The following is a 14,616-nucleotide window of genomic DNA, read 5'->3' on the forward strand; positions in this document are numbered from 1 at the left end:
TATAATCATATCAACGTTTCTGCTAACGTTGAGCCGTTCAAGCAAGTTCATATGAATGCTGCAGACGATCTTTGGATGGTGGATGGGTAAGTGGGAAAGGTTGGATTTTGGGTAAGGAAGGCTGGTTGGTGGATGCGTAAGTCAGGAAGGTTAGTTGGTGGATGCGTAAGTCAGGAAGGTTGGTCGGTGGATGCGTAACTCAGGAAGGTTAGTTGGTGGATGCGTAGGTCAGGAAGGTTGGTTGGTGGATGGGTAAGTGAGGAAGGTTGGTTGGTCAGGAAAGAGGAAGGTTGGTTGGTGGATGGATAAGTCAGGAAGGTTGGTTGGTGGATGGGTAAGTCAGGAAGGATGGAAGGTTGGTTGGTGGATGGGTAAGTGAGGAAGGTTGGTTGGTGAATGGGTAAGTGAGGAAGGTTGGTTGGTGGATGGATAAGTCAGGAAGGTTGGTTGGTGGATGGGTAAGTGAGGAAGGTTGGTTGGTGGATGGATAAGTCAGGAAGGTTGGTTGGTGGTTGGGAAAGTCAGGAAGGTTGGTTGGTGGATGTTGGATGGAAAGTGAGGAAGGTTGGTTGGTGGATGGATAAGTCAGGAAGGTTGGTTGGTGGATGGGTAAGTCAGGAAGGATGGGTGGAAGGTTGGTTGGTGGATGGGAAAGTGAGGAAGGTTGGTTGGTGGATGGGTAAGTCAGGAAGGTTGAAGGTTGGTTGGTGGACAGGAAAGTGGGAAGGGCTGGAGCAAGGTTGGTTGGTGGATGGGATAAGTCAGGAAGGTTGGTTGGTGGATGGGTAAGTAAGTGGTGAAGGTAAGGATGGAAGGTTGGTTGGATGGATCAGGAAAGTCAGGAAGGTTGGTTGGTGGATGGGTAAGTGAGGAAGGTTGGTTGGTGGATGGATAAGTCAGGAAGGTTGGTTGGTGGATGGGAAAGTCAGGAAGGTTGGTTGGTGGATGGGTAAGTCAGGAAGATTAGTTGGTAAATGGGTACGTAAGTCAGGAAGATTAGCAGGTGGATGGGTAAGTCAGGAAGATTGCCCAATTGTAAACCGCATATAACGCCAGAATGATATTATTCTCTTATATATACACACCAAAGAGCAAGCAGGTGATAAATTGAGAGAAATTTAATGATGCAAAAACACAGACATTCAAAGAGGACCACATTCCAATGATAACACAGGCTATAAATTAATATGTAAGTTGAACCACCCATGTTAACCCTCTTACACCAGTATAAAGCACGACATCTGTGCAATGACTTAATCGTGAAAGTCAGACTATCCAGACAGAAACTCAACGATACTAACACGTCAAAAACAGAGAGTAACCAGTCTTGGTTATCCATCGAAAGAGATTCCATTGGGTTTAATAAGAAAATATTGTAAATCTATAAGAATGGATCACTGAAAACTAGTTCAGATGTTCTCTTTAAGGGCAGAGACACAATCTCCATGTATGAAGTAGGAATTGTAGATTTTCTATTGAGGAAGATCTAGGGTAAATGACACTGATTTGCATTTACGATCACTTAACACACCATTCAAGGTTGTTTACGATGCAAAGATAATTATACTTTACATTTGCCAATGGTGACCAATATCCACATCGCAATAGATTTGTTTCTATTCTAATATCTCCCTAGTATGGCTTGTCCAAGGACCGTGACCTTGACAGACAAGACATTGGAGCCAACATCAGGCTTGGCATTAGGCTGCTGACCTCCAGCCCATATTGTTATCATACCTGGAAAATACATCAATCGCCAGGTTTACAATAGTAAGTGTAACATCTATACTAGGCACATAAAGAAACTATGCATACAAAAATGTAAAATATAAATTTATCAAACCTGTGTAGACACATAAGGATTTAAACTCAGAGATTAGTGACATGTATCCAACATGCATGCACGTGCCACGTTCCGTGACGTCAGTGAGACGCGCAATAGGTTGTTGCACGTGCATTCCGGGAAAGAGAAACAGAGCAAATGAATGCCACACAATACTGTCACTTTGGAAAGCTCAACCCCTGCCCTTGCGATCGTTCAAAAAATTAAACGGCTATTGAAACGCATAGCATGCCAAGGCTCACGTCTGCACAACGTCATGAGGCCATTTGGGTGGTCCGTGGGGGAATGTCTCAACGACAAGTGGCTGCACATTTCCACTGCCACCGGAACACCATTTCTGCACTGGTGAGACGCTACCAGAACACAAATGACGTCATCGATCGGCCACGTTCTGGACGTCCACGTGTAACAACGCCAAGAGAGGACAGATGGATAAGGGTGACCCATCTTCGCCACAGGTTTCAGACTGCAGTGATGACTGCCCGAACCAAACCCGGGACTTCGCCGTATCCACCCCAACACAGTTCGACAACGTTTACGTCATCACGGGATCAGACCACGACGTCCCGCCATACGGCCTATCCTGACACAACGTCATCGACAAGCTCGCCGAACGTGGTGCCGAACTCATGTCCGCAGACCGTTGTTTTGGTGGAGAACTGTTGTTTTCACAGACGAGTCCAAGTTTATCATTTCCCATAGTGATGGACGTCAACGTGCCTATAGACGCGTGGGAGAACGTTATGCACAGGCCTGTGTCTTGGAGAGGAATCGCTTTGGTGGTGGTTCCGTGATGATTTGGGGTGGAATAACAGCACGCCAAAGAACTCCTTTGGTGATTGTTCAGGGCAACTTAACTGGTGTGGGCTACAGGGATCAGATTCTTCGACCTGTAGCAATTCCTTTTCTGCAACGTCACAGCCCTGGGTTAACCTTCCAACAGGACAATGCCCGCCCTCATACGGCAAGGGTTGCTATGGATTTCTTGCAACACCACAACGTTGACTTACTGCCTTGGCCTGCAAATTCACCGGATCTCTCCCCGATAGAGCATGTTTGGGATGAGATGGATCGACGTCTACGCCGTCTTCCTCATCCGCCAAATAACGTCCTTGACCTTGCAACAGAACTTGAGAGAATCTGGCGTGACATCCCACAATCCTTCCTTGCACGTTCGATAGGCTCTGTTCTCAATGCCGATGGTGGACATACCCGTTATTGAGCTTGTGACATGGTCGTTTGACCCCTGTCCCGCTTGTGGACTCGTGACGTCATTGTGATTGACTTTTCAGTTGAAATTCTCCCGACTTGTTATGGTCTCATGATCCCTCCATTAAAATTTATATGTACCCTTGACATTGTTATCGTACTTATCAACTGGGATAATATTTTGACAATGCATAGTTTCTTTATGTGGCTAGTATATAATTTTTCAATTTACAATGGTCAGTGAGATCAATATGCAAGGGGTCCAGCATCATGAGGCATGTAATGAATCGGTAAATCTGTGATGTACTCATTTCAGTGATGTATTCTTTAAATCTGTTGTAATGGTAGTTGTGTTTAGAACTGACCGTAAGGAAATAGCTCACCTGGTTCAACAACCCATCCCTTCTTATCCGTCCACACTGCCATAGATTCAGCCGAAATGGCGAAGTCCCATTGTGTTTGTACACCCTGTGGTGCAAAAACTCTGTCGAAGGCCACCAGCTGAAGCTGTGGAACTTCCACAGTGGCGTTAGACCAGGATATATACACCTGGACGACCTGGAATACATAAGAGGAATAATGAGATGCATTCTAGTACTGTCCACATACATGCAAGGTTCATAGTTGTACAAGTTTAAATTGGAATATTCCAGGTGAATTCCAAACATAAATAGTCTAGTCTGGATTGTCCACTGATGAGTATTATAAGCAGCGATCCATACTTCCTACTGTTTTGACAGACAATCCATTTTGCAAGACATGTCTGTATCAAAGTCTGGCTGGAGGGTTAAAATGTCACATGGTGGTGTTGGCGTTTGCACAAGACTTGGTCCAACGCGTTCATACTCCAGTAAACCACCAGAACGTGAAATCCATTTCTTATACAGTTTAATGGATGACAAATTGACTGTGACGAACATTTTAGACGATTAACTTAACCGTTACATTTGAATGCAGTGACCTAATAGCAGGTATATTCTTCACACTTTCACAAAACAAAGTAGTTCCTTGTCGATAACTATATACACAACTCATGGTTTATCAACGAGAGTTAATTTATGAATTTATGTAACTCATAGTTAAATGACGTATTCATGTGTACTTCGTGGTGTTAGTTTTGAAAGGGGAACAGTCAGGTATTGTTTGAACAGCGAAACAATATTACAGTATTGTTGCATGCCTTCATCACTACAGTATACCTCATCGGCGTCGAAAGATCCTCGATTTCTGAATGAGACAGAACCGGTGATGTCGTCCCCTGCCGTCACCTGAGCAGTACACTCCAGTATGTCGTAGAAGAAGCTGGTGTAGGACAGACCATAGCCGAAGGGGAAGAGAACTGGATACGTGGCGTACCGGTATGTGCGTTCAACCATTGAGTAGTTGGTCATGTCAGGAACCTTGGAAAACAGACACAGATTGGAAGTTCGTACATGTATAGTTTTTGTGGACATATAGTTTTTGTGGACATATATGTTTTTGTGGACATACCTCCTTCAAAGACCACTTGCACAGAGCAATCTTAGTTGCAATCGATCTTAGGCCCCTACAATCAGGTTTACAACCACCATTGTAAAGTTGATGGTAGAGGCCCAAGATCGATTGCAACTAAGATTGTTTTTTGCAAGTACACCCAGCTCTTGACTACCTACCGTGTCCATGTACATTGGCCACGTGATCGGAAGTCTGCCAGCCGGAACTGAGTTGGGTCCTTCAGCTAAAAGTACTCGTCGCAATGCCTCGCCTGTTGCTTGCGCTGGGAAAAATAGTTCCATGATGGCGTGAACCTTAGGACTCTCAACAGCCCATGTAATGTTCAGGGGTCCCGCATTGAATAGAAGAAGGATGACCTTGGCGCCTGTTGCTGAAACATAATCAATGACATGAGACTCCTAAGCATCAGTACCATTCCTCACAGATGCCGGTACATTGTGATATGGTTGCGATCTTTTAGCTAAGGAACAGTCATAATTCCATACATATCTCACAAGCCAATGAATTATTATTGGCTTTCTCCACTTAGGTATAATGACTTCGTATCGTATTAAAAGGAATATGAAGCTCTGTCGGACATACCCATTCATCATCTGATCATTATATATTTTCAGGGATTCATTCATTAGATTAACACTGCCTTTTTGCATTTAACGCCCAATGGAATCTCTTTCCTCTTATGGCCGATACTGGCCATTCTCAGGCGTCATCTGAGGAGGGGTGCATTATCAGCACTGAGTATACGAATTTATGATTGAAGATGCGCATTCCGACCCTTATGATCTGTACAGTATTGTCGAGCCTCCACGTACCCTGGCCGGCGGTGACTGCATCCTGAAGCAGCTGCAGCTGTTGTCCAGGGAGGTCGAGGTTGGCCTTGTCGTTGCCTTCAGATTCTATCTCAGTACCTGACAGAAACGTTGGAATTCCCCAAATTATATAGATTGTTGTAAATCCAATATCCCCTACTTTTTTGGATGGTATAAATTACATATATTCACGTGGACGTCTAGTAGGGACAGTACACTAGTTACACAAAGACTACGTGCAATGACCTTTTAGACATACCAGAGGTCACTGTGACTACACGAATCGTGTTTTGCTTGTTTGATTGTTGTTTAAAGCCGCACTCAGCAATTTTCCAACTTTATGACAGCGGTTTGCAAATTATCGTCTTGACCAGGTGAGGTGAGGTGAAATTGGGTTTAACGTCGTACTTGAGAATATTTCGCTCATATGACGACGTGCATGCGTGTGTATGTGTATGTGCAGCTGCTTGTACTAGCCCAGACTTAAGCTGGTTTTATAGTGCTAGTTCACTGAGATACCATGCCGCAGTGAAGCATGAATACCCCACTCAGACACATTATACTGACTCCGAGCCGACCAGTCCTTGTTGTACCCATTAATGCCGAGCGCCAGGCTGGGACCAACAAGTACCATATTTTAACGTCTTTTTGGTATGACGCGGTCGGGGATCGAACCCACGACCTTCCGCTCTCCGGGCGGACGCTCTAACCACTACACCACGGAGGCGGTCCCGTCTTGACCAGACTACCCAGGGATTGATATCATAAGAATCGTTCTAGGCTTTAAAGATACGATGAAATAAGCGAGCCTCTTACGACTAGTATGGGTATCAGTTTTACCTGAATGTTCAAGGATAGCCATGTTAATGTTACAATTATCAGATCATTGTCATCAGTTTTAGTCTATTACAAAGTTGAAGATTATCTGACAAACATTTCATTGTTCATAAAAGGTTGTGTCTAAATGATTTTATGGGTAGTTAGGGTATAGGAATATAGGATTTAGAGTACATGTTCTCAAAAACTCACCTGTGCCGAGACATACAAATATTAGGTGAGAGCCTGTGACGGCCGCCTGGACATCGTATGGTGTGTAACGTGTACATGTGTTGTGGTAACAGCCTGCGGCATACCTTACTGTGGACCAGATAGAGGTTACACCATGTAGGGGGGTCGTGGTGTATTTGGGGTTCATGTCAGAGGAAAAGTCTCCAAACAGCTGCTGCGTATTGCTGGCCATTGGTCCCACAATCTAGAACATGATTCGGTGCAATTATAACAAATTTGGAATACAGGGCATGACGCTACAAACAGAAACCCTTGGTAATACTAATGCCTTTTATCTGGATGTCTTTTGTATACATTTGTGTTTCGAAATGTTCTGTTTGCAATGTTCTGTTTTCCAGTGTATAATAAAGTATAAGAAAGTATAATACTGCTTCGTGTATCACAGAGGATGTGGATACATCTTGCATGATATTTCTTGTACGCTCACTACAATCCTCCCAAAATCACACCCGTATGAAAGAATGCCCAAAACGTTTTAGACACCTTAGAATAACCAATATCAGTTTCCCCACAGACTCCAATGGGCGCGAAAGGCAAACGAGTAGATTAATTTATATGAGTGGATCACTGACAATAAGTGATGTCATCAGTTGAAGAAGGTGTAAGCCCTAGTTGTGGTAATCCCGAAGATCTGGTTTCCATGCTGCACATGGGTTACAATAAGAGAGTGAATGAGTTGGGTTTTACGCCGCTAATAGCCATATACCATCAATATCACGGCGAGGGATACCAGAAATGGGCTTCACACATTGTAACTGTTTGGGCAATCGAACCCACGGTCTTCGGCGTGACGGGCGAACGCTTTAATCACTGGGCTACCCCGCCGCCCCACACATGGGTTACATTGTGTGAAGCCAATTTCTGGTGCCTTGCCGCCTTGATATTACAGGAGTGTTGCTAAACACGACACAACACCACACTGACTAAATCATTGACCTACTCACTCACTGACTCAAAAACCCACTCACCAAATTAATCAACCACCCAATTAACAAAACAATCAGTACACCCTTCATTTATATTGTTGACCGCCTCCGTGGTGTAGTGGTTAGAGCGTCCGCCCGGAGAGCGGAAGGTCGCGGGTTCGATCCCCGACCGCGTCATACCAAAAGACGTTAAAATATGGTACTTGTTGGTCCCTGCCTGGCGCTCGGCATTAATGGGTACAACAAGGACTGGTCGGCTCGGAGTCAGTATAATGTGTCTGAGTGGGGTATCCATGCTTCACTGCGGCATGGTATCTCAGTGGGCTAGCACTATATAACCTACACACACACACACGCATGCACGTCGTCATATGAGCGAAATATTTTCAAGCACGACGTTAAATCCAATTGCACCTCACCTCATTTATATTGTTTTACCCACCGCCACTTTCTTGTAGTTTGAGATTTTCAAAGGAAGGACCTTTTGATTTTTCATCAAAACAAAGGATTTCATTGCTGCCTCGACGGAGAGGTTCCTGTGAGCGTCGCTTTGAATAATGGAAAGATCCAGCTTAGAGTATGGGCTCATTGCCGGTGGGTCGAACTCTCCAAGCCTCATTCTGACGTTGAATAACTTCTTCACACTGTTTCTCACCTCGTCTTCAGTAAGCTTGCCTTGTTTCACAGCATCACCTCAGTAAGTAAGAAAAATAATGCTAATGTCAATACTTCTACAAATCTTCGGTTCGGTTAGTATATCTGAATCTGACATGACAGTTTGTAATAGGTTTGTGCTGCTAATTGTCAGCATACAGAGACACAAAAGCAGAGCGTGGATAATTCAGTTCCTTTTCAGATCAATGGAAGCCATAGGGGAAACGCTTGAGTTAAGGTATGTACAAGTTAAAAAGCAATTTTGATATAATGCCTTAACACAACTGTCGGTTTACGGAAAACGTCGCCACCTAACCTCCCGTTGTCAAAACCGATATCGAATCCAGGATTCACTTTGTCCATAGTTTATATACTTAAAATGTGCTACAGCGGATGGGATATGTCATCTCGTCCCTTAACGTGGAACGTTGCTATCATCAACCACTGGTTCGAATGGTTACTAATAGATTTTGATTACTTAAACAATACGTATGTGTTACGAGAGTGTGTTTTTTGTGATTTGTATTATCATTTATTAGGTGATAGTTAATATAGGTCACACTGTTTAAGTTTTGAGAGTGGGTTGCGGCTCATATCTTGCATCATGTATGTTCAATGGCAATAGTATTTTAGCGGCACGCCTTTTTGATAGCGCTCCAGAGTTGCCTCCCTTGGCTGTCTATTTTGCTTTGTCATGTCGCAACAAATTTCGATAACGTTCTGAGAGAATAATGATACAGCCACGCTTTGCTCGAATGCTCAATAATCTGTGTCAGCTATATAAAGGCTGGTTGTTGTGTTGTGCTACATGGACTTCTCATCACTTGAGTTATACATCTGTCTGCCTTCGTCAACATCGTCTGGCCTACGCTCCAGACTGACACTGCGTGTCTTATTCAACTCTCATTGTAAACTACCTTCATTCAGTATAACTGCTCTAACTGTAAATGTCAAGACTCTGGTGAGTTATCTTATATTTGTGACCCAATACTTTAGATTTGTGCCTCAATTGCATTGTACTAAATATCTGTATTGTCATTCATTGTAGCTTGCTCATTGTTTGCTCAATATATTATTGAATATATTAGACTTGTCTGTGTTGTATTTAGCTGGTTCAAAGGGACTCTTAAACCTTTTGTCACGACAATTTATTAACCGTAACATATGCTATAACACCACACCAAGGACACGTACCCACAGAGTAGAAGACAGGTTGGTCTAAGTTTGGTGACAATTCGAGGTTGCATCCAGCTTTCACACACGCTGTGACGGTGTCGACGCTGTTGTTGGTGTAGTGATGTTCGGAGATGATGACCTCAATGGCAGCTGCGTCACTGACCACGTAGCCTTTGAAACCCCATTCGGTCCTGAGAATATCCGTCAAAAGCTTCTTGTTGGCACAAGCAGGGACTCCGTTGATTCTTGAAGAAAACATCATCAACGATAAACATAGCTTTAAAAACATAATTAAACAATAATAATACAATGCATATAGCAGGTATGCGTACCAGTTTTATGGATATTTGTGATATGTGGAACTTTATATAATAATTGTAACTGTAGTCCTGGTTACATAATAAATTACAGAAACTGGATTTATGTGATGTATGTACGTGCGCGCGTGTGTATGGGTTTTATATATACTCACCTATTATAGCTACACATGATACTGTAAGTCCCGGCCTTGACACAGGAGCAGAACGCTGGCAGAAACGTAGTGCGCCAGTCTCGTTCAGATACCTGTAAATTCCCAATGTCAACGCCAGAGAATAATTAGTCTCCTAAAATTCATTGGGCGTAATAGGCGCAATAGCGAAGAAAGTTATATGAGTGGATATTCATTGCATTCAAGGTGTAAAACACTGAACATATGATATTCATTCAATATGTGCTATACTTATAGTTGGGCTATATTCCCAGTTCAGGAATGTACTACAACCACATGGGCCACTATATAAACGGAGCTAACTTTTGCCTTTCATCTTACATAACATATCAAGTTACAAGAAGACCAGCAGTTGTGTGGAGATGATTCTTACAATAGATACTCAGCCTTGGCATATTTTGGACACGTGACTATTGCTACAGTGAGGTGATATTACCATTTCTGTCTTAATCAGTGCCGTTGTGTTATACTGCCTTTGAATTTGTACTTTCACTTTATTTTGTACTGCCATCGTCATACCTTTCACCGTAAAAACACCATGTCACAAATCAGGTGAAGTTAAGCAACTTTGGGCCCAGAGAGTCTATGGATGTATGACGTGTTTAGCAGTTTGACTCCTGAGAGTTTCTAGGACTTCAGTCCTGCCCCACAACGAAGCACATGTGTGATACATGTGGTCTCACCTTAGGCAAGTGAGTTTGTTTAAAATTGCCTTTGTCACCCAGCAGAAAATGGGTACCGGGTGCAATAAGTCATTTGATTATAACCTTCTAACACCCAACAGGCAGCTTGGGTTATCCGGGGTAATAATGTGCTAGTGTTAGAGCTATGAGCATACCTAGTGTGGAGTTTGGCGCTATATAAATAGACACATTATTATACCTTGACATTGATGTGTATTACCTTGCAAACTTAGTTTTGAAATAATTGTAAACTACATCACATTGCTTTGTTGTTTAGTGGTTCAACACCTTGGCATTTTACTGATGCGATGGACGTTTGGGTAGACTGGTGACTAAATCGTTCGCTCGTCACGACGAAGACCCGGGTTCGATTCCCCAAATTGCTACAATTTGTGAAACCATGGTGTCCCTCGACTTGGTATTGCTGGAATATTGCAAAAAGAGGCGTAAAACTCATTCTGACCGATCGAAGACCTCAAGTTACCTTTGCATCAAACGAGAAGCGTGAAACGGGTATATTCTCAGGGCCGCCATGGACGTTAAAGTGTTTGCATCCAGCGTTGGCTCTGATGTAACGGGGGTCGTTTCCCTGGAGACCCTTTACGAAATTTGCAGCTAAAACGCCTGTCAGAAAGGGATCTTCACCATATGTTTCCTGTAGAAAAACAGCAATCATTCGGCTCTGCAGTTACCTCAGCATGTTTTGTTACGGGGATATACTCTGAACCTTCATATACATGGAAATGTTCACAGTCTCAATTTGCACAAGTATAATATGGGCAATTGCCTTGTCGACCAATGACAAAGCTGATGGCTAGCATATCCTTCAAAAGAGGGTCCTGTGCGATTAATTTCCTCATTATACACTGTTTACGTGTGTTTTATCTTTCAGTCTTTACACTAACTGTCTGCGGAACCAGACTAGTGAAGGACGCTGGGGGAATGTATTATCGAGACTGCAGCAAACATCTGACATTTTCTTGTCTTGTTGCTCTAAGGTTGTAGCGTTTATAGTTTTATGGCAAAATGGAAAATGAATTGTTCTCTTGCTTGATTCCTGCCCAACCTGGGGTCTCTTACCTGATTCCTGCCCCACCTGGGGTCTCTGACGATGTTGATGACTGGACTGAAACAACTAATTCCCTTGTGGTCGCCATATTGTCCTTTCCTCATGTAGTCAGTAAACTTGGCCCTCACCTCCTCACCAGTGGCCTGGGCTACTCGGAATATCAGATCAGGGCTACAGGATAAAATTAATAAATTAATATTGAAATTGCAAATACCCGAATATGCATTTGAAAAACAAGTGAATGAATCGTATTTCCAGATGTGCAATATATTTCTACACAAAGAAAATTCTGAAAGTTATACATACTACCAATCAAAAGTTTAGACTCACTTAAAGCACTCACTATATGTTATGTATATATATGGTTACATCGAAGATTGATTTCTCCACTAACTTGGGGGAACTAAGTGCAAACCTTATGCAGATGAATTGCACAAGGATCATGCATCAAATTGCTGAAAGGCATGTTCAAATATTGTGCATGTGAACAGCTGCGTTTTGGTGTAAAGTTTTGTTAAGAATTCGCCAATTTTCATGAGTTTCATGAGTTCATGTGTAAACAGTACCCTTAAACTCTATTGAATATTTTGCAAAATCTTATTTAGATCAGTTGACTGAAGTAAGTGGCTACATTTACACTAGTGAGTCTAAACTTTTTGATGGGGAGTATATCTGTTAACACTGATCGATGCTTCTGTATCAAATTCAATTTTACCATCAACCATGATTTTAACATCTGTTGGTTCAATCATATCATATTTTGCATACATTTCATTATGGAATTGTATATTTATTAATATCATATACGTTCGATATTAGCTCAATACGAGCTCAATTCGTGTGTTTCTAATTGAAGCAGAATATCAGAAATACCATCTGAATCACCACCACAAAATTCAAAATAGTTTTCCTCATTTTGAGAAATAAATTGACGAATTCATGAATGTATTTTCACGAGGTGCTAGACATAATTGTACTTGAAGGCTTGGTTTAGCTTCCAGAACTGTTCCAAGTCCATATTTAGTGTTGTATGTAAGTGTTTGTGGTGCGTAAGTGTGCGAAGACCGTATATATGTATATGACTGATCAGGAGGTCGGTAAGGCTACTAAGGTAACATGACCATGGTTCAGGAAACCCAATGCCCACCCGTAACCTCTAGCATCACCAGGCGGGTCAGCGACCTCGCAGAGGCTAAATATTGAAGCGTGAATTGCTCTGTCCGTGCAGTCAAAACGCCTACACTGCATTGTTACTGTGTATAGCGAATGGTCCTGGAGAGTGACGTCATTTAAATTATATTTGTTTCGGTTTTACATTGTTATGTAGCGGTTCTATGTATTGTGTAACAGGCTCCAAGTGTAAAACATTGTACTTGTTGATATACAGTATGGGACACTGGTGTGTTCTAAAGTTACACTTGTATTTATACTTTAAGGGTCTTTCCACTATATTCTGACCCCGGGAGTAGTAGAATCTTCTGTAGTCTTTATCTTAGATATATAACGACTCTGACTCTTGTTTCTCATCTCACCTTACGTCTTAAGTTACAAGAAAGCCAGCGTTTTGCGGAGATCATTCTCAATGTTGATAGTCCGCCTTGCCTAATTTTGGATACTTATTGCGGGGAGGTGAGATCTTTGTCTTGAGAGCTGAACATCATCACTGCCTTGGAATAATGCCTTTGAATTTATACAGCAACTTTAGTTATTTACTGTGACTGAAATTCAACTGTATGGATTTGTAATAATATGTGAAATTAAGTCAATTTAGGGGTGATGATGACTTTTATGAAGACACATGTACAACCCCCACTAAACTTTAAGTACAAAGTAAGTGCCCCACATCCCCACACCCAACCCTTTGAAAGTCATGTACAAAATCAATGATACCCGATAGTACATGTGTACCAAATTGATGACCTCCTCACAACAATATGTGTAACACACACACACCCCACACACACCCCTAAATCATCATATTCTCCATCTACGCCCACTCCCTCCCATTCACCCCAGCCATAAATTATGATCGGTCCCTCAGACTACATTGTAATTTATATCACCTCGCTTTGTTGCTTGCTGTTTTTACACCGTATTCTATGTCGGAGTGATTTCTGGTTTAACGACTGTATTAGTTTCAACTTGGAAATCAAAACGGAATAAATTAGACTTGTTATAACGGTGCCCTTGAATTGTGTACGCAACGTCCATTATTTAAATGCTGCGTCTGACAGTGTTCACATGATGCTCTAGCGTTAATGAGTCTGTCTATGTGAATATATATTTCCTATAGTCTTACCTGAATGAGGCACCAAGTCCTATGGCCTGGGGGAAGGAGGTAGCGTCCCCCGCCCCCGCATCACCCCGGAGACACTCGGTGTTCCAGGAGTAGGGGTTGATACCCAGTCGGGGTATAGCAGGGGCGGGTCCACCTTGAGGGCCCGCACCACCACGTGACATCTGTAGTTTGATCTCGTCCAGGGTGAGACGACCCACGAGATCGTTGACTCTGTCGTCCCAGGGTAGAGACGTGTTTCTGAAGGCGAAGTCCCCCACCACGAGGGGTGCGACGACGAGAAGCAGGATAAACATTCCGTATGGATGAGACTTTGTATATGACTGGCTGCATGACGACTGCGGGCCAGGCTATAAATGGTCATAGCATGACCATTATATAGATTGTATATGCATATTGCTATGATAACATCTTTGTTGAACTGAATACTGGATATGATGTTACAAATATGATGTCCTTGCACTGCTTCATGGCGACAGATGTGTGGTTTGTGACCACATACGTCTGGATGTATGCATGTATGTTATGCCTGGTGCATATGACTGGTATCATTCTCTGAATCAATCATTGTAACGTACGGGTTTCTGGAAGGACATCTCGACGGTCACCAATTAGTTGACCAATGCGCCCTGTATTTCGGGCTGTAAACGTAAGGCATATGGTAGTTAAGGGGAGATGCAAAATGCCAACATGAAATTTGAGCGACAAAAATCATTGTCCTGCTATGTCTAAAAATACAGCTTGGCAGGCATTCATAGGTATTGGTTTGAATGCACAAAGTGCTGGATCCGTTTATTAAAATCACCTTCTAGAACATTCATTTGTCACGCATGGTTATGTGCTTTGTAGGGGAAACAGGTGCATGATCTCATTACTGACAATAATAGAAATTCTCCAAA

General features: G+C 42.7%; 1 protein-coding gene and 1 long non-coding RNA gene across 3 annotated transcripts; one reads left to right on the plus strand and one right to left on the minus strand.

Annotated features, from left to right (window-relative positions):
• Positions 1 to 271: 271 nt before the first annotated feature.
• Positions 272 to 1,777, plus strand: LOC124260011. 2 transcript variants are annotated; one of them, XR_006893978.1, is made up of 3 exons: positions 272 to 593; positions 635 to 692; positions 847 to 1,777. It is a non-coding gene; the product is annotated as an uncharacterized LOC124260011 (long non-coding RNA). The 2 variants fall into 2 exon arrangements; XR_006893979.1 differs by having other exon boundaries at positions 272 to 500.
• Positions 1,778 to 3,274: 1,497 nt separating this feature from the next.
• On the minus strand, positions 3,275 to 14,017 carry LOC124260010 (probable beta-D-xylosidase 2). Its single transcript, XM_046694235.1, has 11 exons — positions 13,721 to 14,017; positions 11,433 to 11,592; positions 10,837 to 11,007; positions 9,652 to 9,743; positions 9,198 to 9,424; positions 7,792 to 8,042; positions 6,385 to 6,607; positions 5,359 to 5,454; positions 4,705 to 4,916; positions 4,252 to 4,452; positions 3,275 to 3,610 (listed from the first exon to the last, which is right to left on the minus strand). The coding sequence occupies exons 1-11, from the start codon at positions 14,011 to 14,013 to the stop codon at positions 3,407 to 3,409; spliced, it is 2,130 nt and encodes a 709-aa protein (XP_046550191.1). The 5' UTR covers positions 14,014 to 14,017; the 3' UTR covers positions 3,275 to 3,406.
• Positions 14,018 to 14,616: the final 599 nt, after the last annotated feature.

Source organism: Haliotis rubra, unplaced genomic scaffold (assembly GCF_003918875.1).
Source record: "Haliotis rubra isolate DU_JTF1 unplaced genomic scaffold, ASM391887v1 Scf747, whole genome shotgun sequence".
NCBI classification, from domain to species: Eukaryota; Metazoa; Mollusca; class Gastropoda; order Lepetellida; family Haliotidae; genus Haliotis; species Haliotis rubra.